The sequence below is a fragment of the Haemaphysalis longicornis genome, unplaced genomic scaffold, assembly GCF_048455015.1.
Source record: "Haemaphysalis longicornis isolate Haplotype H1 unplaced genomic scaffold, Haemaphysalis longicornis Haplotype H1 scaffold_2, whole genome shotgun sequence".
In the NCBI taxonomy this organism is placed as follows: Eukaryota; Metazoa; Arthropoda; class Arachnida; order Ixodida; family Ixodidae; genus Haemaphysalis; species Haemaphysalis longicornis.
Window position 1 is genome coordinate 184,028,409 of NW_027526295.1, and position 23,805 is coordinate 184,052,213.

The window sequence follows — 23,805 nt, forward strand, 5'->3', positions numbered from 1 at the left end:
TTCACGTTAGTGGAGATGGCCCGAGATTTTTCGGTGTGCATGTGCGAGGCCAAATCCCACCAATGTATCCGCCGTCCTCGGGGTTGTGTCTGGGAGAGCGAAGGGACTCTACAAGCTGGGAATTGTGGGGGTAATCTGAAGCGCTCGCCCCGTCATGCGCTCACTCGTTCTCCCGCATTCAAGTGTAGGCGGGTACCTATCAGGTTCCCCCCCTCATATCTGGGAGTTTGAAACTACGTTTGTCCCTCGATTCAAGAGACTGGCCAAAAGGTTAAAAAAGTTCTTCGACAAGATGTATATATCGGTAAAACATTTTCAGACTGCTGAATCTGGTGGCACAGTTCACATTCCGCAACATTGATCAGCAAAAAAAAAACATTTGAGCCAAATCATAGATACATAGCTGCTACTAGCAGCGCTCTTTTAAAATAGACGTGGCCGAATGTTCGCGAAAGCAAATAGCAATAACTCTAAAAAGAACGTGTTAAATGAAAATACAAAAAAGAATCGTAGTCGTGCCTCCAGCGCGAGGCGGCAACCCAAGCCCGACAATAACAAAATGTCTCAACAAAGGGACCGCCACTAGTGCGAACTCGGGAAAATTGAACTGAATTCAGCAAACTTTATCCTTACAGGACCGTAACAGGAGTAGAAGAGCGTGAGAGGTGCGCGGGCACTAATTATTGTAGTGGTAATTTTTTTTTTGCTAACTCCAACGATCCAAGCTCGAGCGTAAACAACCTTCCTGTTAAAATAGTGCACACCAAAAATGGCTGGACAAACAGGAGCGAGCACATTGTGTGAGCGCTGGTAAAAAGTTCTTGTTTTCCGCCGAGTAATAATTGATACAAAAATACCTTGTTCTGTAGTGTGGTTACACGCCCATCCTTTATGCCTACGGTCCCGGCTTTCCCGAGGGTTCCAGCAATAATGAGATGTCCTAAGAAAACTGCTTTTCATTTCAGTTCCTTTGCCGCCCGGCAACAGCGCTGCCCGGCAACATCGCCCAAAGGTAACAGCGTTTCCTATACTTTTGAGGTCACACTTGAAACATGCCCTTTGGTCAAAAGAGAAGAAACACACGGGTGAAAGGCTTCAACTGAAGCTTCTGCACGTTTCCTTTTGAACTTACAAGGTTTGAAGGACGCTACCTCAAAGTTTTTCAGAAAGCCTTAGGTGGATGACGCAACAGCGCCTCATTTTTATGCGATACTGGAGGTGATTTCGGAACGTCGTCACGCGGTTTTTCGCTTTTGATTGGGGAGTTTGATGCGCAGAAGCAACACGTGGGCTATGAGGTGTGCCGTAGTAGAGAACTCCAGATCAATATAGACTACCTGGGGATCTTTAACGAGCGTCAAAATCTCGACACATGGGCCTTTTGACTTTTCGCCTCCATCAGAAAAGCAGCCGCTGCTGCCGGTGGCTGCTTGGGCGTTTTTCACTTTTAAGTTTAATATTTTCAAATAAGCAGACAAAAAAGGGGCTGTTTGTCCCGTGGGATGGTCACATACAAGGAAGACAGAAGAAGGACAACTTGTGAAATTGTACTCTTGTTTATGCATCGCTGGTACATTTTAATGAGTCGCTAACATCGCCTCTGTCCAAGTTAAGTTACACTTGACTGAGAAGACAAAACGATGCTTACGACTCGAGTTTCTGAAAAGGAATAAAGTACGCTCGTGTGTGTTTAAAACTGGTGATAGCGCGTCTAAAATAGATTAAGTAGGAACATTTTTACAACAAATCCGAATGTTATAAGCAACATGTAAAGGTAAGAAACGGAATTCTGTGCTGACAGATTGTGGATGCCTCCTCTGCTGGTCCTCAGCTGTGCGGCTCTTGGCTGGTTTCATCTGAAATGTACAAAAATTTGTATCTTAAAAAATGTTCATTCCATGTAGCGCGAGCAACACGACAGCCACACCATCCCTCCAACACGCCTACAGAAACCCACGAACACACGTGCATTTAATGCGTATATCTGCAAGTATTTTGGTGGTGAAAAATCTGGAAATAAATCCGTGCACCGGGTAAGCTGGCGGATCCAACAAACTTAAGCTGTTGCTGCGGGTCATATATGTAAACTAATCCCAGCCGCGTAGTCAATTCGTGGTGTTCTTGACCTTATGGGTTAATAGTTTGTTGACGAAACGTTTTCGAAATTTCAAGTTCTTGGATTTTGAAATTCTTCTCCAGACACCACGGTGACTGGTATTTTTCTTTTTTCTGTGCGAAAAACGTGTTGAGGGAGCCTGCTTCGCGTAGAGAACATACTTTCTCCTGATTTATCACAAATAGTAGAGCAAGCGCGCAAGAGCCAATACAGAACTTCCAATTAAGAAAAAGACGAGAGGAAAACGGTTGTCGTGGCAAGCGTATCTGACTTTGCCCGGTTTTTCTATTTAAAACCAACGTGGCAGAGTTAACAATGATGCTACTTCCGCATTTTTTTGCAAATAGCTATGAAAAAATTGTGTCTATCTTGGAGTACTCAGGTACCCTACTTCCTTAAACTTCAGCCATGAAGTGAGCTGCTTTTGAGTAATTCCAGCTTCTTCTAGCAGGTTTTAAAACTATCTCATTTTACTTCGATGGACGAAAGAAAGTTATAAGACAAGCTTGTTGTAATTCCCTCTCTGTGCTGCTTTAGAGCCTTCGAACGCGCCAGGCTGGAAGGGGAACGCAGCCGCCGGGCACCGTTATCTTTGCCAGGTCGAGCAACGAACGGAGTAAACATCTCTTCCAAAGGTTCACTCGGCTGTTCCCTTTCTAGTTCGGTCAGCGCGTAACTGGAGCAAAAAGTCATGGCAGCAAAAAGAACAGAAAATTGCTGCCGTATGGCCCGCCCTTGTAACGATGAAAAGTAACAAGATCTCCACAGAACACTGGCGCGGTTGCGGGAGAGCACAAGGGTACTGCTGGTAAACAATATCTTGTAATTTCGATCCCTTCTGCTTGCCGCGCCATAACGAATACTCCAAATTTAAGTCAAACCGTTCCATAAAAGATTCTGGACAGTGGCAAGTGGGCAATTGGGCACTGACCAATGTATTTATTTAGTTGCTGTTTCTTGACGCTGTGTTTTTCTTTCTAGTTCATTACTACTTCAGGTTACGCAAAGGAAATATGAAGACTGAAAACTTTCTTTTGGCGATCTGTTGCTGATATTCGTTATAGGTGCGTAAGCAAGGATGTGTTTTGGGAGTTCTGCTGGAACACCTTCACTTGCTTGAGTCTCTTTGCGAGACATCTTGGTTTGCTTTGGGTGCTTTTGATACGCCGCTCCGTGGAGCCCGCACTCTACGTTTCATGCCCCTTCGCCGAGCACGCGCCAACTTGATGAACCAGCCACGGCACTCTTGCCCCGCGATGCCATTTTGTTTTTTGCACATGCACACGGTCACTTCCGCTCCGGGGCTTCGCAGCCAACGGGGCAGCAGTCCGCGCTGCCATCCTGCTCCCTCACTGAGCAGGTGCTCTCCCGCGGTTAATGTATAGTTCCAACGGCACACCCGGAGCCCTTTCGGAGCAACGGTTTTGATCCGTCTGGACGGGAATGTTCCAATGGCAGATCGGGAGCAACCAGATCCTGTTCTAATGGCAGATCGAGAACGCCGTCCCAGCCGAGATCGCTCCGTGAAGTAAGAAAAGCTGCTCCCCCGAAATCGGCGTAGTCGGTCGAAACTCGCGGGGGGCCTGGTCTCTCGTGACGTCGTCGCCATCTGTTTTCGCTCTACTCCCCTTTTCGAATCACCATGGCCCCCGTTCCGGATAATACGCGCAACGGCCACAGTCACAACGGGAAAATAGATGCTGCACGCCGAGTCGCGTTCATGCTTGCTACTTAACGAAAGCGAGTAATACACTTGAAACTCGGCATCAAGTGGCGAGGAGCCCAGTTTGAACGACGACTGGATTGGCATGGCGTATAAAATCGCCATTTGCGTTTTTTTTTCGCCTGCCTGCGAGGAAGCCGGCTAAACTATCGGTATGGGTGCCGTTGGACGTGACTGAGGCTACTAAAGTCCCTTCATCGGCCAAAAAAGCCGAAGAAGGGACTTTAGTTGAGACCCGACCATAAGAAAGAGCTTGCAGAATAGCAGATGTTTTTGGAAGGGCCCTATGTAAAGGCTGCCGGGAAATTCCTGTTCCCGTCATGCTTCGGCATATGCTCCTGCGGGACCGCGTGCGTTCCAAAGGTGGGTTTGGAGCACCTGTTCTTCGAGATAGCAGCATGCTCCGCGGCGGCGGTCGCCGATCACTCCCAATCTGCCTTTGGAATCCGACATGAGCATTACATGTAACGAATCCTGCAGTTTGCCTTCCGGTGCAAACGAAGTAATAATATTACTCCGACAAATAGGTCAGGGTTAACTTAACATTATTTTAATTAGAATTATAGGTTATGAAGACAAAATGCAGGTTTGGTTCACTCAAAAGTCTGCTTTGACTCGATAACAATCAAAACAATTTTATTGGGAACTTTAAGCAAACGATCAAGATTTTACACTATAGACGAAGTGGCGACTCCCCAGCCGTTTCCGGCGATTTCTGTATGACGTCATAGAATCATGCTTGTGACGTTATACAGAAATCGGCGGCCGCCGTCCTAAGCTACTGTCGAAAAATATGATCAAGCCATTGTAGTGCGCCCCGTGGTTACGTTTGATAACTCCACGTAAGCATTCAAGTGATTCTAACACGCTTATACTATGCTTTTGTACTGGCCCATTTTTGCACCACTGCAGCGCGAAATCGAATAGTACATATTGCATGCCGCTTCCGTTAATAGTGTATTTTTCGGAAATGTACTTTTCTCATTTTCTGGAACAGCATAACGTCCTCACAAAATTCCAGTATAAGTTTAGGCGCAGTCCTACCTGCACGCAGCTAGTTGAGACTGTTCACGGCTTTGCTAGTGCAATTATTAAGGAATTTAAACTGACGTCATTTTTATGGATTTAAAAAACATTTGACAGAGTTTCTCACGACAAGCTATTGCACAAATTAGACAGCATATTACAAAACATGCTAGTCGCATGGATCCCAGCATACCTCTCTAATCGCCAACAATTAGTTTCTCATTCGTTGGTTCATCCAGATGTGTTCGTGTTAATTTTAGCGTTCCCCAGGGCTCGATGCTTGGGACCTTATTGTTCTTGATTTTCATAAATGACATTGTTACCGGACTGTCACTTGGTGTCATACTTCACGATTTTATATCATATAAACAATTGTGTGTAAGTTTCGGATTGGTGAAGGCAATTGAAAATAGGAAATATTTTAAAAATGTTTCCATGAAAATAACGCACTTGAAAGCCCTTTTCTCACACATCTATTCCGACAGAAGTGAACCACTATAAGTACGTGTGCCGGTGGATTTCCAGTGACCTTAACTGGGCTAAGCATATCAATACTGCCGCGGCTAATGATCTTAGAAAACTCCTTTTTAAGATGGGCTTTAAAATTTTCGACCCTCTCCGTACGCCTCGTAGGTCACAACGATGTTATTCGTTCAATGTTAGAGTATGCAGTAATTATTTGGGACCCTTAAACTTAAAACAATATTAAAAACTAGAAAGCATTCAAAAGAAGGCGGTCAGGTTTATGCACAATTCTTATGGGTGCACATCGATAACTGCTCTTCATAAGAGCAACCTGCCAACAGTATCAGAGGAATCGAATCCCACGTCTCAAATAGTTACTGGACAGCATGCTATTGACACCTCCAACATCTAACTTTTCAACAGATTACGATACAAGACGCCGACACGCCCTATCAATCCCACCGCTCAATCCACGCAACAACTGCTTCCAATACTTTTGCTTCACAGTAACCATTGTAGAGTGGAACAACCTCTCTTGCAAGGCGCTAACCGAAAAATCGCTATCTGCTTTCGAGTCGCATCTGCACACATGATGCATATTGTTCTGTTTTCTGTATATTTTGTGTATGTTTCAGTGTTTCGCAGCGAAAGTGACTCCTGCAAATATTTTTCTCCACCCTGCTAAGATCTTCAACAAAGATCGCAGTATAAATAAATAAATAAATAAATAAATAAATAAATAAATAAATAAATAAATAAATAAATAAATAAATAAATAAATAAATAAATAAATAAATAAATAAATAAATAAATAAATAAATTTTGTTGCTGGAATGAAGCTGAGTAAGTTACCGAAGGCTAGCTCTTTCAAATTGAGCAAATTTGTATTTTGCCTTCATGGGCTCTTTAGATGTAGCTACTTTCAGCTACTCGAGTGTGTTAGCTACACTAGACACTTTTAACGAAACTTGGGTAGATTTTTTTTTTTTCGCTAAGCGGTTGTCGTGCCGGTGCGTACCCACCTGGTAAGCGTCGCCACCCTGCTCTCCGCCGACACCTCTCCACAACGGGGTTGATCATCCACGTGATAGCGAAAAGGGCGTTTATGATGGCAAACGCTCCATACAGGGGGTTGTATGAGCCGAGCCTATCGCGAACGAAACCTGCGCACGGGAAAGAACGTCACAGCGAGCGGGAGCTGTCACCAAGAGAGAGCAGCGTGCTCACACAATCACGCGGGCATATCCCACATTGCGCTTAGCTTGCAATCACCAACGCCATCTTGCCAACCCATCGAAATTCCATCATTCCCGTGCCACGTGGTTTCGACTCCAGAAGTTTCTAATGCTTCGCATCAACACTGTCCTTCGCGTCGCAAGAGGTTCCAAACGGTAAAGCTCGGCTTCCTCGTCAGGCACAGATGGGTTAATCTTAACGGGAAAGCGTGGCTTTAAGCGTATACAGGCCGACTATAGGCGTGCCGAGGATGCCAATCCATCGCGAGGTATGCACGGACAGATAATGTAAGGAAGTTGGGCACGCATCATAAAAATAATATTTTTCAAATTCTGCACAGAGCCATGCACTCTTCCCCACGTAGTGTTGGAGGGCTGACATGTCAATTCGTGTCACAAATCCTCACGCCTTAACTGCGCAGTAGGAGGGTAGCTGACGAGCTCAATCCCGGACAATCAACAACATCTGGTAGGCCGGGCGAAACAGGCCGCCTAGACCCAGGGCTTAATAAACCATAAGGGCACCCCACCTGGTAGTCAACCAAATAGATTTGCTGTAATAAATGTTCGTTCATCATTATCTCTAAAATACTTTCCGCTGGTTGAGCAGCGGAGAACATTCCCGGAATAATGAAACTATCACAAAAATGTTTTTCGGTCCTTTAAAAAACTTGAAGAGAAAACACTTGTCACAAATAATATCGAGACACGCAGGCAAGACGAGGCATCTTAAAGAGGGAGCGCTAAGGCAGCATCAAAGTCCGTCCTTGGTTCAAAGCGACTTGGAGGCAGAAGCGCGCTATATAAGACACGGTTTGGGAGAACTCATTTGCATTCGGCTTTTTCTTCCGCTCTGCTGAAGTTCACGCCGCACGCGCGGAGCCCACTTCCCCGGCGTGATAGGGTGACGGGTATTAAGCCCACCAAGTCAGGTATATCCGAGATGACAGCATCTCCGAAAAAGACGCTCGGCGGGCGGCACGCGTCGAGCATAACCGACTTCGCCCTTGGCAGCAAACGCGGACGCCGCCGACATGCCGAGCCTTATCCGGACGAGAGACAGCAGCGCACCGGCGGTGTTAATTCACACTTTAATATGGGTCGCTCGAGGACCCTGGAGTCTGCTTACCTCACCGTCTCCCAGTTTCTCCGCGGACATCGAGCAATCAGGTCGCTAAGAAGGGTGCGAGCGTACTCAGAACTTTACGAAAACGCATTCTGAGAATCGTTTAAATGGCATGTCGCGTAATCTAATACTATGCGGACGGTTTGACTTGAGGGGAAGGAACAAAACGTGAAAATTTTTGGGTCTTTTCATCGAGCCCCGGGGCGCAAAACTACTCCTGAGGATTACAATTACATACATCATTATCTTAAAATTCCGCCACCGTGGTCCAACGCGTGCCTGAACCATCACCTAATTCGCGCCGTGAGTTATTCCTTGGTTGCACGCCTGTTGTAAGAGTGGCAAACATTTATTTTTTGTATAACGTATAGCTGCTATATCTTTATTTCCTTTTATTCCGCTGTAATCGTTTAGTTTCCTTCCTGTGCCAACCGTGCACGTGTGCTATTTTTTTTTACTCCAGTTGCGTAGATCCATCAAGAAATATGGCCGCGCGCAGTAAAAATTTCAGTACCAGCCAAGAATACAGCTGACGGCGCTTTGTACTGCCGGCTATATACAGGGTACCGCAATGGTAATTGGAACACTTAAAAAAAAAATTCTGAGCGAAGGTCGCATTTTGTGGTCGATGTTGTGTGACATCGGGAACAACGACGGTACTTATCTGTTTATTCTGAAAATAAATAAACGATTTTCGCCAATGGGAAAATGGCGGCCAGTTAGGACGTGCGAGCTAGCGCAAGTTGATTTTGGAACGACGGCGCCACGTGGGGATGCCATAGAGTTTCTCACTAGCTCACCTGGAGTGGAATCTGGCGCTAGCGTCAACGTGATTCGGCGAAAGTGCTCTACGCCTCCATAGGTGCCGCCATAGTACAGTGTACAATGTAGCCATAGTGTGTAGTTCGGCCGGAAGTTCGGCGTGGCATGGCCGGCAATGACTTGTGGCTACGCAAATTTAGTTTTTGTTCAAAAAATTGCGGCCAAAAGTGCCGCTGTTAAGACATTTTATTTTGTATAAGACAGTGTGGTAGCGGGCTTATCTTGCAAAACAAATTTGGAGGTTCAAAAAAAAGGGGGGGGGGGGAAGCAGAAGTCCTGCATTTGGCTCCCGCCTCAAGATACAGCGGGCTATCCTGGAAATGTTTTTCAAAAATTACATACTCCAAACTGGGTGAGGTTTTCTTTGATGTTTTGTAATATTTTGCTGAAAAGAATTATTTAAAGTGTCTTAAACTGTTTCTTGCTTCCTACTATTATTATCGTAAGCTGCGCGCTTTGGCAGGCGAAGCAGATGAGGTGCAAGAATCATGTAATCGCGTCGTATTTATTTGTTCTGTCCAAGCAGATATAAATAAACCTAGAGGCGAAGCCTGTTACCGCACGCCCGCAGTTTTCAAGCACGCGCGCAAAGCATTATGAAATTGCATGAATGATTTAAATGGCAAATAAATACTGGCTTGTCGAGTAGCTATGTATGTTTCCGCATTGTGCCTGCCCAAAGCAGTGCAATCAACCTGATCAACGTAATCAACCTGAATTTTTTTTTTACTTTGCACAGGATGAACACATATGCAGCATGAACAACTGCTTGGCTAAAATGCACTAATGGGTGCGGTTAGCTTGCACAGAGGGCGAAATGCTTTGCTCTGAGCACTTGCTAAGGAGCTCGACCGTATGAGACCTGGGAAAGCAACATTGAATGAGTCAACATCCTCAACTAACTGCTTGTTCTTAATTCGATTCAAGCATCCACGTTAAACCAGTTCTAAATGGTGCGAATTTTGCCTGCGAATTCGCCTCATGTTCGTTCGCAGGTGAATTCGGCTGCGAACGAAAACAGATCGGCAAAACGGTCTATTTTCATTGCTGTGACAAATTGCCAAATTACAACCGGCGTTCACAGGAAAAGTTCGCCTGTTCCAAGCATTTGGCAAAATGCCACTGCAACAAAAATATATAGTTTCGCTGCACAAGCGGCACCGCAGCTGAGAATTCGCAGGCGAAATTCGCACTATGTAGAACGGGCCTCACTCGTGTTTATTACCAATCCAACTCCATGTCGATAGACTTACTTCTCGTTTTATCCCTGCTTGCCTGATGCAATTTGCTGCGGTGTCTATGCCTATATCCCAATCTTTTCTTGTCTTCGTGGTCACTGCTTACGGCGAAGACAGCAGACATATCGTATCCAGAGACGAAGCTTTCGATGATATGAGCTTTGACTTTCACCTGTCGGCTTAATACGGGCATGCCTGCTTGCTCGCTCTTCATTCTGTTATTGATGCGATTGGTCGTGAAAGTTATTTCGGGGGTATTTTCAGTCATGCTTATGCTGAAACCGCTGAGGCAGGATCCGCGAACCCCACCACGTCCGCGGCTATTTTATCCAACTTGTACACGGAAAATATATTAACTCAAGTAACCAAATCATAGGACTGCTTGTGTTTAATAAATTAGGAAGCCGCACGATTTACTGTTATCTCTTAAGGCTTGTTGTTAAGCAAGCTTCATTTAACCTACGTCCGCTAATATATCACGCGCCCCGTCTGAAACGTTTTTCGCCGCGCTTGAATAAACTGTTTGCCAGCAGGTCTACTTCTGCTGTACGAGTCAGTAAGTTCTATAATTAGCCACAGCTCGCATACCGATGACGGGTGACCGAAAAAGACAAAGGATTCCGGTGATGAAGTTCATGGTTCCGAGGCTCAGTGAGAGGGAGTCCTCGTCGGACCTTTCGGAGACCATGACAGTGCTGGCGAACATCCGACCACCTCCGGAAGAACCGACCAAGAAGCAGCTCGCTGCTTGGAGCTCGAATTCCTTGTGCAGGGCGAGGCCTGCCATCGCCAAGGCCTGGGTACTGAATCCCCAAAACATCACTGTCTCTCCCGTCAGGATCTGCGCACAAACACGCGCGCAAGAAAAAAGGCCTATTATTTTGGGCGAGAAAAATTAGCGAGGCGCAGAAACGCACATGAAGCAAATAAACCAAATCTCTTTGGCGTTAATTTGTACGCCCTCACCTCCCACTAATACATCGATCTGATCAGAGCATCTTAGCCCTTGCGGGATCAGAGAAGCGAAAATCGGGCGATGAACATAACCAGCGATATTAAAAAAAACTATTTTTAGCCACCAGTCACGCGGGCTCTTGTTTTAGTTTAGCTCCCTTAGAAGAAGCTGGAGCTCTTTGTTCTTTACCGAATTCGACACTCCTTGAGACGGTGTAAAGCTACAATTTAAGGCACTACTATTGCAACTAGTTGAATAAAGCTGCTCAAGGCCGTAAATTACTAAAAAACACCAAGTGCCAAATGAAATATTTGTTTTTGAATAATTGTTTCTATTGTCCGCAGCAATCGGCTCCCAAATGAAAGCTAAATAACTTTAAACAGCTAATGAAGAGTACGGAGGTGAAAAGGAGACAATAAGCAAGGACTCCACAAAAGCAACGCAAAGCTATGCTTCCCACACACACACACAAAAACGAATTTGCTGTTCAACGCACGAAAGCGGCTACACAACAACGGATGTCTGTTTAATTACTTTCGCCTTAACTTCTCGCCCGTCGCTGCGTAGGCATCGTGGTATTTTTTTTAATTGCACGGTCGTTGAGGCATACGGCGGCTATGTTTCAATGTTCCAGCAGCAGTGCGTGAAACGCCCACTGCGCTACTCTCGCTGCAAATGGCCCCTTTCGCCCGTAAACAGTGTGCTAAACTGTTTCCGACGATCTAGTTAATTATTCTCGGCCCTAGGACAGCCATCGTGGAAAAGACACGTCCCATGAATGATTTCCCGCATGTCGCGCCTGTAATTAAGCGAGCGGCCACAAGGACTTGCTTTTCCATCCGTGTGACCGCTGCACGAGAATTTATTTTACTGCTATTAGCCTTATTGGGCTTTTCACGCAGTTCTTCGTAGTCTGTCTTTATCTGTCTGCCGTTTTTGTCTATTGGTATCTGTCAACCTATTTCCCATGGTAGGACCCATGTGGCCTTCAAACCAAGGAACAGAGACGGGTTCTGAGAGAAACCAAAGGAAGAAGTCGCGCGAGTTGGACATATGCATACTCGAATTAAGAAGCCAGCACACAAAATATGCAGAAATTTAGAGAATTGTCTACTAATGCGTAGGTATCAACCTTATTCCGCTTGTCTAGAATAAGTTCTTTACAGCCAGTAATGGCTGAGTAGCAAAAGGCGTTGGATTTTTTTATTGTTTTTAAGTTTTCACTTGTTTCTTCTCGCAAAGTGTTTTTTTCATCTCGAAAATTTGAGGCGTCGTGCAGGGTTGGTCTGTTTTGGCTATTTCTTTATTCGCGTTTGCAACCTTCTTTTCCGCGTTTTTAGTTTAGCGTCCTTTGTTTTTTGGAGGACGTGCATAAGATGCACATTTTTTTTTTATTTTGCCTGAGCATTTGTGAATTTCGTTTCTATTTTATGGTTTTGGTTTGCCAAAATTTTTTATTTGCGATAACTGACCAACTATCTTCATTTACGCGCTTATACATTTCTGGGGAAATTCAGGGCTCACTCATTTTCGCCATTTTTTATTCATATTTTGAACGACCGTTTGCAGACATTTTTGTTTACTCTTACAATGCCTATTTTTGTATATGCCAGATCGTTTTTATGAAAATTTCATTCTTTTTGTTTTCAGTTTCTGGCATTTCAAAATACTGTTCGACCAATTATCTTCACTTGCGCTCTTAAAAGATTAACAGTTTTACTTCCGCCAAATCCGCATTTTTGTGGAAAGGCAGGGCGTTACACGGTCCTGGCTGTGGCGATACTTTGGAGAGAGAAAGAGAAAGAGAGAGAGAGAGAGAGAGAGAGAGAGAGAGAGAGAGAGAGAGAGAGAGAGAGAGAGAAGAGAGAAAGAGAGAGAGAGAAAGAGAGAAAGAAAGAGAGAGAGAGAAAGAGAGAGAAAGAGAAAGAGAAGAGAGAAAGAGAGAGAAAGAGAAAGAGAGAAAGAGAAAGAGAGCAAGAGAGAAAGAGAGAGAAAGAGAAAGAGAGCAAGAGAGAAAGAGAGAAAGAGAGCAAGAGAGAAAGAGAGCAAGAGAGAGAGAGCGGGAGCGAGAGCGAGAGAGAGAAGGCTCTTTAATGTGAACTGGTGAGGTCAGCCCCGCTAGGGACAAGGCTTGCTACACCAGATGGCGGGTGACTACGTTGATGAGTAATGAATATTAGACATTAGGGTTACAGCAGGTAGAAGACAAACAAGAAACATTGAAAAAAACGTAAAAACAAGGTAATGCTGCCAGCAGAGTCCTGACATAAAAATACAATTGAAAAGAGAATCATTAATGTAAACACTCAAACAAAATGAAAAGTAAACGACGCCAAAAAAAAAAGTAACAACACCAACCCAAGAAAAATAAATCGATGAACGCCGGCGACACCAACGCAAGCAAAGTAAATAGATGAACGCCACAGTGCGAAAGAGTAGATATCGCGACACACTTGCTCTGTCTGATCTAGAGAAATTTGTCAAGTTCAGTGTCTAGTAGGAACTCGAGTAGAACTTTTGCGCCTAAGGTACTGTCAGCAGTATCGGCCCAGGGCCCAAGAAAATGACGAAGTTCCAGACTGCTTCCATGGTGTACACGAGAGAGGGAGCTCGCTGCAGTTTTCCGCGGAGCAGCGAACCGAGGGCAGACGCACAACAAGTGATCTACAGTCTCACGCACAGCGCAAGTCCGGCACAGAGGGGAATCGTCCCAACCTATCTTGAACTTAAAACTCCGAGTAAATGCTACATCCAGGAGAAGTCGGTGCAACACTCCTTCACACCGCTTGTTGATGCCGCGTGGAAAGCGGAAGTTGCAGGGCGGGTCAGTAGCCTGCAGTGGTCGCAGGAGTCCTGCAGTGGTCCCTGCAGGGGTCCTGCAACCCCGACATTTGTGCAGTCCATCCACTTGCGAGGATAAGGGCGTTGCTGCCCTCTCGGGATAAAGGAAGCTGGGTCGTACTGCTCATAAAGTGGCCTGCGCTGGCGGCTGCATCAGATCTAATATTGCCTTGTATGCCCCAGTGACCAGGCAGCCACTGAAGATTGATGTCATGACCTTCGCGCACTGCCATCGTGTGTGAGAGAAAAGGGGCTCTAGTATGTGAACGGGTGAACTCCGCATTAAAACACCGCCGAGAAGAGGGAAAAGAAAACACAGCACTACACTCACAACTGAAGGTTTGTTGAAAATAGTAACCTAAACTTATGTACTCAAAAGACCGCGCATTTCGAGTAAGGTCATCTTTTGAATGACCAAGCTAAGCGCAGGATTGCATTTTCTACGTTACGCGCACTGCAACAAAACTGTGTGTGCGACGTCACCGAAGGTCTCCTGACACAAGTATCACTCTATTTATAGGTATAAGAAGCTTCGGACACTTCTCGAGTGAGCTGATTGCATTGTTTGAACAGCCAGGTTTATTGGAAATAGACGGGTGTACGACCACACGAGACCTAGTGGGATGCTAAATGCCAAAGTAAAAGGTACTCAATGTGTAGATAATGCTTGTGTAGTCAGGTGTTTACACAGGGCCCCGTCTGTCCGATAGAACCAAGGCCACAGAACAATGAAATCGGATAAGCGACCAATAGGGTAAAGACAATATACTTATATCTACGGTCCCCAACACAGCTTTGGCAGATTTGCATTTGCTCTCTTTTTAGCAACCATTGCAAAAGTGCTTGCTAATTCATTTGGAGCCTTCAAAACCACGCAACTCCATAGCTCGAATCTACGCTTTTTTCATCTAGAGATCTAAAGTTTATATGGTAAAAAGTTGGTTACGCCAATAAAGTTAACTTTGGTTTTATTTCCACCAAATTAGCAAACGTTTCCGCCCTGGTCGCTAGAAACTCGTAGAATAAAGATAAGCCTTATAACAAGTGTGCTGGGGACTAGCGTCACTAAATAAAGGCTTCTTTAGTGACGCTACTGGGGACCATAGGCAACTTATTTCACTCTCTAGCTTAAATTCCTCCAGCGTAAAGATAAAACGCGCCTTCATCCACACAGTTCATCCCCTCATCCGCGCAAAGATAAAACGCGCCTTCATCCACACAGTTCATGCCTTCATCCGCGCCTTCATCAACACGATGGATTGGGACGTACGTATGACGTGTGTGGTCACATTGGTTTAAGTTGTATATAAATGTGTGTCCGTTCTAATAAAAAAATCAGTTGCGAGTCAGCTCTGTGGTTTGTCGTTTCCCTTCTTAGTGTCAGTGTGTAAGTGGGCTACCATAAACAAGTTTCAAATTCAACGCTGATGAGCCCAGTTGTCACTTCTATAGGCAACTTAAGTACGTTGCCTGTGCAGTAGGGGTCCTTTATGGCAGTTTGTTGTCCTGTGATCTTTGTATATTGGACAGAGGGGCCACTGTGTAAAAGGACGAATACGCGGGCACTATCTGCAAATTCAGACTGCTTCACACTGTGCCTTGTGCGGTCGAACACCCGTCTTTTTCAACACAGTTATTCTGTTCAAACAGTGCAATCAGCTCAGACGGGTAGTTTCCGAAGATTTTATATTTGTAAATGCAGAGAAACTTGAGTCAGCCAAGTTTCGACGACTTTGCACAAAAATAAAGGAAATTTCTTTTTTTACAGGATATTCTTCTAATATCCTCCCGGATAATTTTTTAATATTTATTTATTTCTCCCTCACTCACTCGCTCCGTCACTAGAGGGAGCGAGTGGGCAAGTGAGCGAGCAAACGTTCACCTTAACGGGCTTGAGGCGATGATTGTTGGGCGCCCGCTCGCCCTTGGGTCTGCTATGGTCCGGGAAGCCCTGGTCCTTGCTAGCTGCCCACGCCCTCTCCACCAGGCTACGCTAGACAGAGGTCGGTCACGGCCACCTGGCCCGCCCACTGCTCGTATGTTGAGTTAGGGTTGAGGGTAAGGGATGGGTTTCACTGGCACTCCTAACCTTGATACGCAAAGCATATAAGACGGCACTAGGCCTTTATACACACACTAATACAGAGCGCCTCTTAGAGCTAGGAATACACAACACATTAAGCGAAATAGCAGAGGCACAACATACAGCGCAACTCACAAGACTAGCACAGACAAAGACCGGCAGATCGATATTACAAAGAATAGGTTCTCAAACGAGGCTGCAGGGGGACAAGGACCGATCGCCGCTGCTGCGCGCGCTGCTTGGCTTTCTGCAGGTTCCACCAATTCCCAAACATATGGACCCAGAGATGAACCAAGAACGTCGCCTGGCCAGAGCAAAGGCCCTCACCGCTACATATACCGCGGACACTGGTGCATACTATGTCGACGCGGCGGCATACCCAGACCGCCCGGACACGTACGCTGTGGCCGTGGTCGCGGCGACCTCAGGGGAGCTGTACACGGCGGGCAGCGTACGGGCTCGGGACTCCAACCAAGCAGAAGAGCTGGCCATCACACTAGCCCTAACTAACCCAAAGTGCACAACAGTGTTAAGCAACTCGCGTAGTGCGGTTATGAACTTCGCTACAAACAAAGTGTCCTCGTGCGCGTCTAGGGTGTGCGGGGCCCTACCACAACGACTAGTGCCAGCGACTATCAGGTGGTTCCCAGCGCATATGGGCCCGGTGAGCACGGGTGCGAACCGTAACGAGGAAGCAGACCCAGCAGCGCATGTGCTCACCGGCCACAGCACTGCCCTGAGCCCTCGACCTACGGAAGGCGACAATGACGGGATGATACCGGTTGGCACATATAAAGGGGTGCTGACCTGGTATCGGGAAAACAGAACGACTTATCCGCCACCACACCGGAATCTCACCCGACGGGAGGCAGTACTGCTACGACAGCTGCAGGCACGCGCAATATGGACGCCAGTACTCGCAAAGCATGTATGCCCGGAGGTATACCAAAGTGATGTGTGTGCGGTGTGCGGCAGGGATCGAGCCACCATGGTGCACGTGTTATGGGAGTGCCAAGAGACAGACCCACTCATGGACACGCTGCCACCACGCCTTGCCAGTGCGGTGGCCAGCACAGACTGCAACCTACAGCGGGAGGCCGTTCAGCTTGCGCTGGCGGCCCTTGAACGCCAGCGGCCGAACACGCTGCCTCCCCCCCCCCCCGAGGAGGCCGGCGACAGTAGGTAACCTCTCGCAGGCAATAAAGATGTTTCTCTCTCTATATATATACCTTGTAGTACAGGGCGCCGGGTTGGGGGCAGTGACTGCAGGCAGCGGGATAGAATTTGGGGTATATGGTGTGCACTAGAGCGCCGTGGGAATTCTTTTGCAGCCGTCCAGAGGCGGTTGTCTCGGCTTTAGATAGAGGGGGTTGCGGTGGCGGGAGTGTCGTCGTTAATGGCAGTAATTGGTGAGAATGTATGTTATTCTTAAAAAATTAAATCCTGTGGATTGCCAGGTTGTCGAAGTTGATCTCTCTTGACACTCGTGGTCTTTTTTGTGTATATAGGCTCACGTTTTTTTTTTTTTTCAACTAACCTTCAGTTGTGAATGTAGAGCTGCGTGTATTCACCCTCCTATCGTCTGAATTTGTGGGCTCTGATATCTCTATATATGGTAATGGGGGTAACTGGAGGCCGAGGGTAGGGAAGGGAAGAAAGGTGGGAGTGCAGCAACTGCACTTTGAAATCTGGTGAGTCTAAAGAAATGAGGATGAATGCAACTAGAAGAATTCTAAAACATTCATTTGACAGCCATCGCATATAATGCAACTGGAAGAATTCAACTAACCATTCATTTGACAGCCATCGCATATGAGCTCAGCGTGACTTGTTTCCGCTTGCTTAGCTTTTTTCCTACTCAGGGCACAAACACGGTACATGGCACTTGTTGGCAGAAACCATGCGTATTCAGCTGACATGCGTGAGACGGATGTAGCTAGACGTGGTTAAAGTGTTTTAATTCACCCCAAGAATCGACGCGGACAGCGCAGGTAGCCGGCTTAAACAGTGGTGCGGCATCTGCTGGCAAGTGCTCACTTCCTTTTCATCACCTCACTGAGAAATCTGGAGGTCGTTATGAGACCGAAATGTGTTCGAAACGCGACACTGAAACTGAATCATAACGTAAACGTTAAGAACCAGCTGGCGTGTGATGAGGCAAGCAATTCGCTGAGGCTTGGTTGGTTGCAGTGTTCTTGTACACTTACATTTTCAATGAACAAATATTTTTCCAAACAGATTTAAAATGGCCCGGAATGTCGCACATATAGGCGTAAAACTACATGCGCATCCATTGTCAAGATTTGAGAGTGTCTGCAATGCGATGAGAATTGTAGGCTGCCATTCCATTCTGGGCTCCGGATGAGTTCCGGCTGCCGTTATAGACGCTCTATACCATGACCGGCTGTATAGGTGACCACCTGCCCATGCTCAGTGACCACTCCACTCCATTTGCGTTTTCTTGATAACAGGTGAGAGTCAAATGCCACTCAAGCGGGCGCAGTGGCATGGAGACCAAAAAACGCTTACAAAACAGGCTGATCGTCTTTTTCTGTTTCTTTTCGGTGGCTATGCGCACTTGCTCGGTTTGCCTCCATTGCTTTATCTTTTATTCTGGGGTCATTACACTTATTTATTGCAGTTAGGTAAATCACTCCCATCTAAACCCCAAAAAAGAACTGTTCGTACTGCTTCTCCGGCTCCTGGCTTTGATAAGACATTTATGATCGCCAATGGAAATTTTCGGGGTTTGTATAGTTAAGCGCAAAGAATGGACAAGGACTGTACATTCGTTTGTACATACATTTTTACAAACCTCAACCGTACAAATCATGGACTACCACTAGGCCCATCGATCACGTTAGGATATTTTCGGCCGTTGTCGGCGAGCATGACATCTAAACTCGCGCTCCCTTTTTATATTACGTTTACTGAGGCTGCCTGTAGCCTGCCTCTATAGTTCCTTGCTATGTTAAATCAGCACCGATGTGTTTGTCTACCTCGTTCTCGTCCCTTAGCAGGAACACTCGGGTCAAAGCCCACTGGTGCAGACACAGAGGAGATATTGTGCAGAGGGTTCGGGTAGCCAGCCGATTGTGCAGGTCGCGTACCCCTGAACTAGATGAGCGTGAATGAACAAAAGGAAGCCCCTCACTTTCCTGAATGACGTCCGCAGACTGAAACCCGAAATACATTTGCGGAAAAGTACGCGTTTCCGCACGTGTCCTCCACTCCGAAAACCGGTTTGGCTGCCGGAAGACCCCACCCCCCATCATCCGCGCCCGTGCGCGTCCAACCTGCTTTCCTCGCCGTGCCGGAAAACGAATTGCTCGGACGCCCATGTGTCTGGCGCATCATGCGACCCCAATGAGTGACGTAGCTATCTCACCTTGAAGTCGAGGGCGAGGCCAGTTCCAACGCGTGAGCACAGGTCCCCAAGCCCGTATACTGTGACGAGGGTAACCGCCTTAAAATTGCCGAGGCCGCTGTCCTTGCCGAAGTCCACAGCGGTCATGGCGAACGAGATGAGCACGAACATGGTCACGGCCCGGGAAGCCCCGACGTGCACGAACCTCCAGGTCCGCATCGAACGACAGTTGCGCGCCAGCCTGTTCCATTTGGTGGGCGCCGCGCTCCTCTGGAGCAAACGGTCCGCCTCCTGCGGCTGCGAGCACCCGGGACGGGGAGGAGGCCTGCGTGATTTTAAAAGTAACATGCTTGGTACAGCGCAAAAAAAAAAAAAAAAGTGAAGGAAGCTCACACTGACGCGTAAGACTTAGAACCAGCGAAGCTGTACGCAACCTTCACGACCATCACGACGGTTTAAGTCCACGATTGCAGCCTACTTGCATCTTCGCTGCCGGAACGACCTTTACTCCATCATTGTTGCTATAATTGTCAAATTATTTCATTGTTTTTGAAAGGGATAATCATTTGGCATCACCTTGGAGGGACGTAGGCTATGACGTGTCTTTGTCGTTCCGAGCAAGTGTTGCTACGATTACGGCGAAGGCTGGGGGTTTTCGTTTTTGCGACTCTTGGCCAATCTGACTAAATGGCATGCTTGGCTTGGCAAACGTGCGCATGGGAAGCTGGGCGGTCGCTCCGAGGTGCGCACACACGAGCGCTCGACATTTTCTCGGTTTCTTTAGCTGCCCGGCGGTCGCCGCAATATTGGCCAATTTCACTAAGTGGGTACGCTTTGCTTAACAAACGTGTGCAGGGGACGCTGGGCGATCGTTGCGAGGAACGCACACACAAGCGCTGGGAATTTTCTTGGTTTTGCCAACTGCCGGCGGTCGCCGCGAGGCACGTATTAACGTGCGCGCGCTGGGCAATTGCGGATACTTCACTGCGGACACGAAAAATTACGATTTGCTAAGCAACTCCGCTGTTAACAATACCACACAGATGCAAACGGGTAAACGGAACAATTAAACGGAACAAGTAAACCGAACCGCGCTTTGTTCGGTTTATTCTGTGAGTACGTGTCTGTTTTTCCCGCTGTACCCAAGAATGCAACCAAGGAGTAAAACCTTGTACCTTAGTAAGCGAAACATTTTGCTGCGTATTGCGGGCTTAACCCTACAGATATTATCCTAAATAATGTATGCTTGGATCCAAGGAGACCAGATTCAGCATCATCATCATGATCATTATAAAGAGCTGCTCATCGCTAACCAGGAAGGAGATCATTCCTTACTGAACTGAGCGGCGGGACGATGAATGGGATCCCGATACGGCTACTAACGAGGAGGCGCTTTTCTGGGGTTGCTCCCCACATTGGTAAGGAAACAGTTACGGGAGCAGTATGTGGTAGCCTGCTCAGTAGGGGTGTCATAACGACCCTTCAGAGCATGCGGGTTCGTATGAGTGAGAGTGAGTGCGTAGAACTTTTAGCAGTAAGGAACCAAACTACTCACAGTCTTAATGTTCTGTCTTGATATTTTTTTTAGAAAAAGAACAAGCTCTAAATTTCCTTTAGTGAAACACTGGTTTAGGGTATAAGCTTGGGCAGGGTATAAGCACCAATAAAGCTCCTTTTTGACTTAAAGGTTATAGTACCTGGTGGGTGTATCTCAGGGTGGCTGGCAACGGCTGCATGTCGAACGCTGTCATGCCAGAGAGCGAGATATTTGTGTATCATAATAGATTATGCGATACAATGCATTTTCTATTTACGACTATAACAAGCTTCCGGTAATTTATTCGCGCCTGGGGGACTTCATCGTCACTTTTCCAACACTCGATGAGCTCGTTCACACAATGTTACGCCGGAATGTTAGCCACAGAATGTCTTACATTCTTGCACCCCTCCCCTACCCACAAAAAGAAAAAGCTGGTCAAGAGGGGTCGATTGGTGACAATCGCCTAGAAACATCCGGACAGAGAACTGCCCTCCGCGCTGTGGTCCTCGTCAACCAATTTTTTAAATATTTATTCCTCACCCTGGGAGGGGAAGATGAATAGGTAACACTCGGACCATTTCGACCATCTCTGGTAGTCAGTCTTACAAAACATTTGTTCAACGGAATCCCGGCCATTTGGCGTTTCGAGTGGCAGATGTTTTCAGTGTGAAGGGCGCGGCCTTGTGTTTGTCTCCGCCGGCGTCGCTTACCTGTCTACCGCCGGATGAACCACTAGGTTCATGTGTGGCGTGGGGATTATCTCCGCATCGCCGTTCGCAGCCTCTCCAGGACCGTCGGTAGGCACAAGTCTCCCCAGTAGCGTCGATCGCGGGCCCTCTCTAACATCGCTTCCTCCGGAAACACGGAAGTGCTCTTGTGGTGCTGAACGTCCACTGCGCGAAAATCGACAATGGAAAAGGAACACGGCCCAATGCGCAACAACTTTCTAACAACCGGGTATCACCTGTAGGAACAAAAGCCAGATGGCATGGGAAATGATAGAGGTAGACCAGATCGCACGGGAGGGAGTTGTTTGTGTTAGCTGGCCCTCCCTGCCACTCGCGTAACAGGAAACACCATCTCTCAGACAAGCTAATTGGTTGTTCGGGCAAAAAAAAAAATGGCACGTAAGCCAAAATTGTATGGCAGAAGGGGTAGAGAAACTTTGTGCAGGTATTTGTGTCAAGAAATGTTTTATATACTCTAGATTTTATATTTTATACATTGTATATTTTTATAGAAAGGTCAGTTGAAGGTCCCGCATTGTGTAATGTACCTTCCCCGTTGTCTCTTTCTGCAGTAGACGTTTAGTATAGGGTAGCAGCTAGCCTTAATTTAGGTCTTGAGCTTTTGCGGTAGCGTCTTTCGTTTAACGTTTACCGGGCGATAAAAACTATATTTCAGGATTTACCCACTGTCATTTTGACACCCTGTCACTTCCCCTGGAGGCGGGAGAGTTCTTTCATTGTACTATCTGAGTAACCTCTGCCGGACGGGGCGGGTAATATTTGGATAATTACGGATAGCAGACATAAGCACAGTCGCGAAGCTTGTGAGGCATGACGTCGTTGTTATAAGGCCTAACGTTATAAAGTGCGTAGTCATGGAAAGATACAAAGGAGGAATTGTGATCCAGAAAGATGGCCTAAACGGTGCAGTCAAGGTCAGCGGCGAGACAGCGTCCGGTGTTGTCCTCTCGACTCTTATGTGCCTACAAACAGGGGTACCATTTAGCGGTGCGAGGTAGAAGTTTAGAAGGAAATATGGAAAACGACTGTATTCATTAGTTGTATGAAGGTTTTTGGTTCAGTAACACAAGAGCCGTACTTCACGCCATATCTCATTGCGGCCATAGTTCCCCGACGTGTCCTGCCAGTGCTTTTTCGCAGTGTGCCCATGTCTGCACTGACATCCGTTGTGTATGTTTGTGCTGATGCGAGTCTTGACGTGAACGTTACGCATGCTAAAATTCTGAAGACATTGTACCCTGAAATTTGGTGACAAACGAAGCTGGAGACCACAATGCATGCTATTATAACGACAGCAGAAAATTAACGGCAGGTTGTCTTTACGACCATGCCGCAACCCCTAGGAGCCGGAGGAAACTCAACACGCAAGCCACTGGAACGCCGACAAAGGCCGACGCGGGTCGCACGACGGTGATTTTTGAGAAACAGTTGCAATTTACCCGAGTGTGCTTATCTTTAAAACACGTCCCGCATATAACTGATACATTCAAGATGCCTACCAAAGTTATGAGTTAAATGCCCAAATTATGCCTGCAACGGCCTGAAGCTTTGTTGATGACCGCGGACTATAAATGCGCCGGGCCGTTCGTTTCCCAGCATTTTGAGCTATAGAACGCTTCGTGCTTCAAAGCCACCTGATTTTGTTCGCGGACATACAAAATACAAAAAGCCCTAGCCACATAAGCTTCGCGTAAAACGGGGTCTTGAACACCGCTGTTCCTCCATTAAAGCGTCGGCGTTGTCACCTTATTTGGCATGGAATCTGCAAAGTAGACCTTAAGTTCCAAGTTTTCAGTCACCGCTCGTATCAATAAATGTTTAGACTCTCCCTATTCTGGGGTACATACGTAGACGGCTCACTCGGGCATCGTGAGGGACTCGATGAAGGTCCTGGAGCAGGAGTGAGAGTACGAGGCCGTGTCGAAGCTGCTTCTCCGGGCAGCAGCCGAGACGTCTTCGTGGCATCCGCTAAGGTCCAAGACGTTGGCGTTGGGTGGCACCCGGTCGACGACAATGCATCCCAGTACCATGAACAGCTGCAGGCCACCAAGAACCACGAGGGCGTACTGGAAGTTTAATGCGTGCCGTAGCCCCTCGGCGATGAGGGGAGACACGAAGCTGGCTACAGCGGTCAAGATGAACAGCAGGCTCATGGCGCTCCCTCGGTACTTGACGAAATGGCGAGCGACCACGGTGTAAGGAATCACGTCCGAGCAGGCTGCGCCTAGACCTGTCGCGGTGCTGGTCATTAAACGTGTTCCGGCACTTCTATAAGACATTGGAACCCACAGTCACTTCATTTTGCTTCGCCAGCTTTCACAGCCCTCAAAATAAACCATAAGGACAGCAAGATACAACAATATGAAACTATACGAAACGCTACTAAACAGATCATGATGATGATTTGAGTTTAATGGCGCAAGGCGAACAAGGGCAAAGAGCACCAAAGACAGTTATGTGGTGACACAAGTGTACAATTAAATCCTAAATTGTCTCAGTAAGAAAAAGTGAAGCGAATC

The 23,805-nt window shown here is 46.9% G+C and overlaps 1 protein-coding gene across 2 annotated transcripts in view; it reads right to left on the minus strand.

Moving 5' to 3' along the window:
- Window positions 1-1,537: 1,537 nt before the first annotated feature.
- The window catches only part of LOC144169623 (uncharacterized), a 30,982-nt gene continuing 8,714 nt past the window's right edge, over window positions 1,538-23,805 (minus strand). The window contains exons 4-9 of one of the 2 annotated variants that reach the window (XR_013322481.1): window positions 23,147-23,516; window positions 21,248-21,430; window positions 19,019-19,322; window positions 10,340-10,554; window positions 6,353-6,493; window positions 1,538-1,856 (exon numbers count right to left, since the gene is read on the minus strand). Coding sequence is in view for 1 of the 2 variants with exons in the window: in XM_077698876.1 (XP_077555002.1) it covers window positions 1,828-1,856; window positions 6,353-6,493; window positions 10,340-10,592; window positions 19,019-19,322; window positions 21,248-21,430; window positions 23,147-23,516 (1,280 nt within the window). In the remaining variant the exon portion in view is untranslated. Of the gene's footprint in view, window positions 1,857-6,352; window positions 6,494-10,339; window positions 10,593-19,018; window positions 19,323-21,247; window positions 21,431-23,146; window positions 23,517-23,805 lie in introns of both variants that reach the window. The other variant, XM_077698876.1, reaches the window with a different exon arrangement.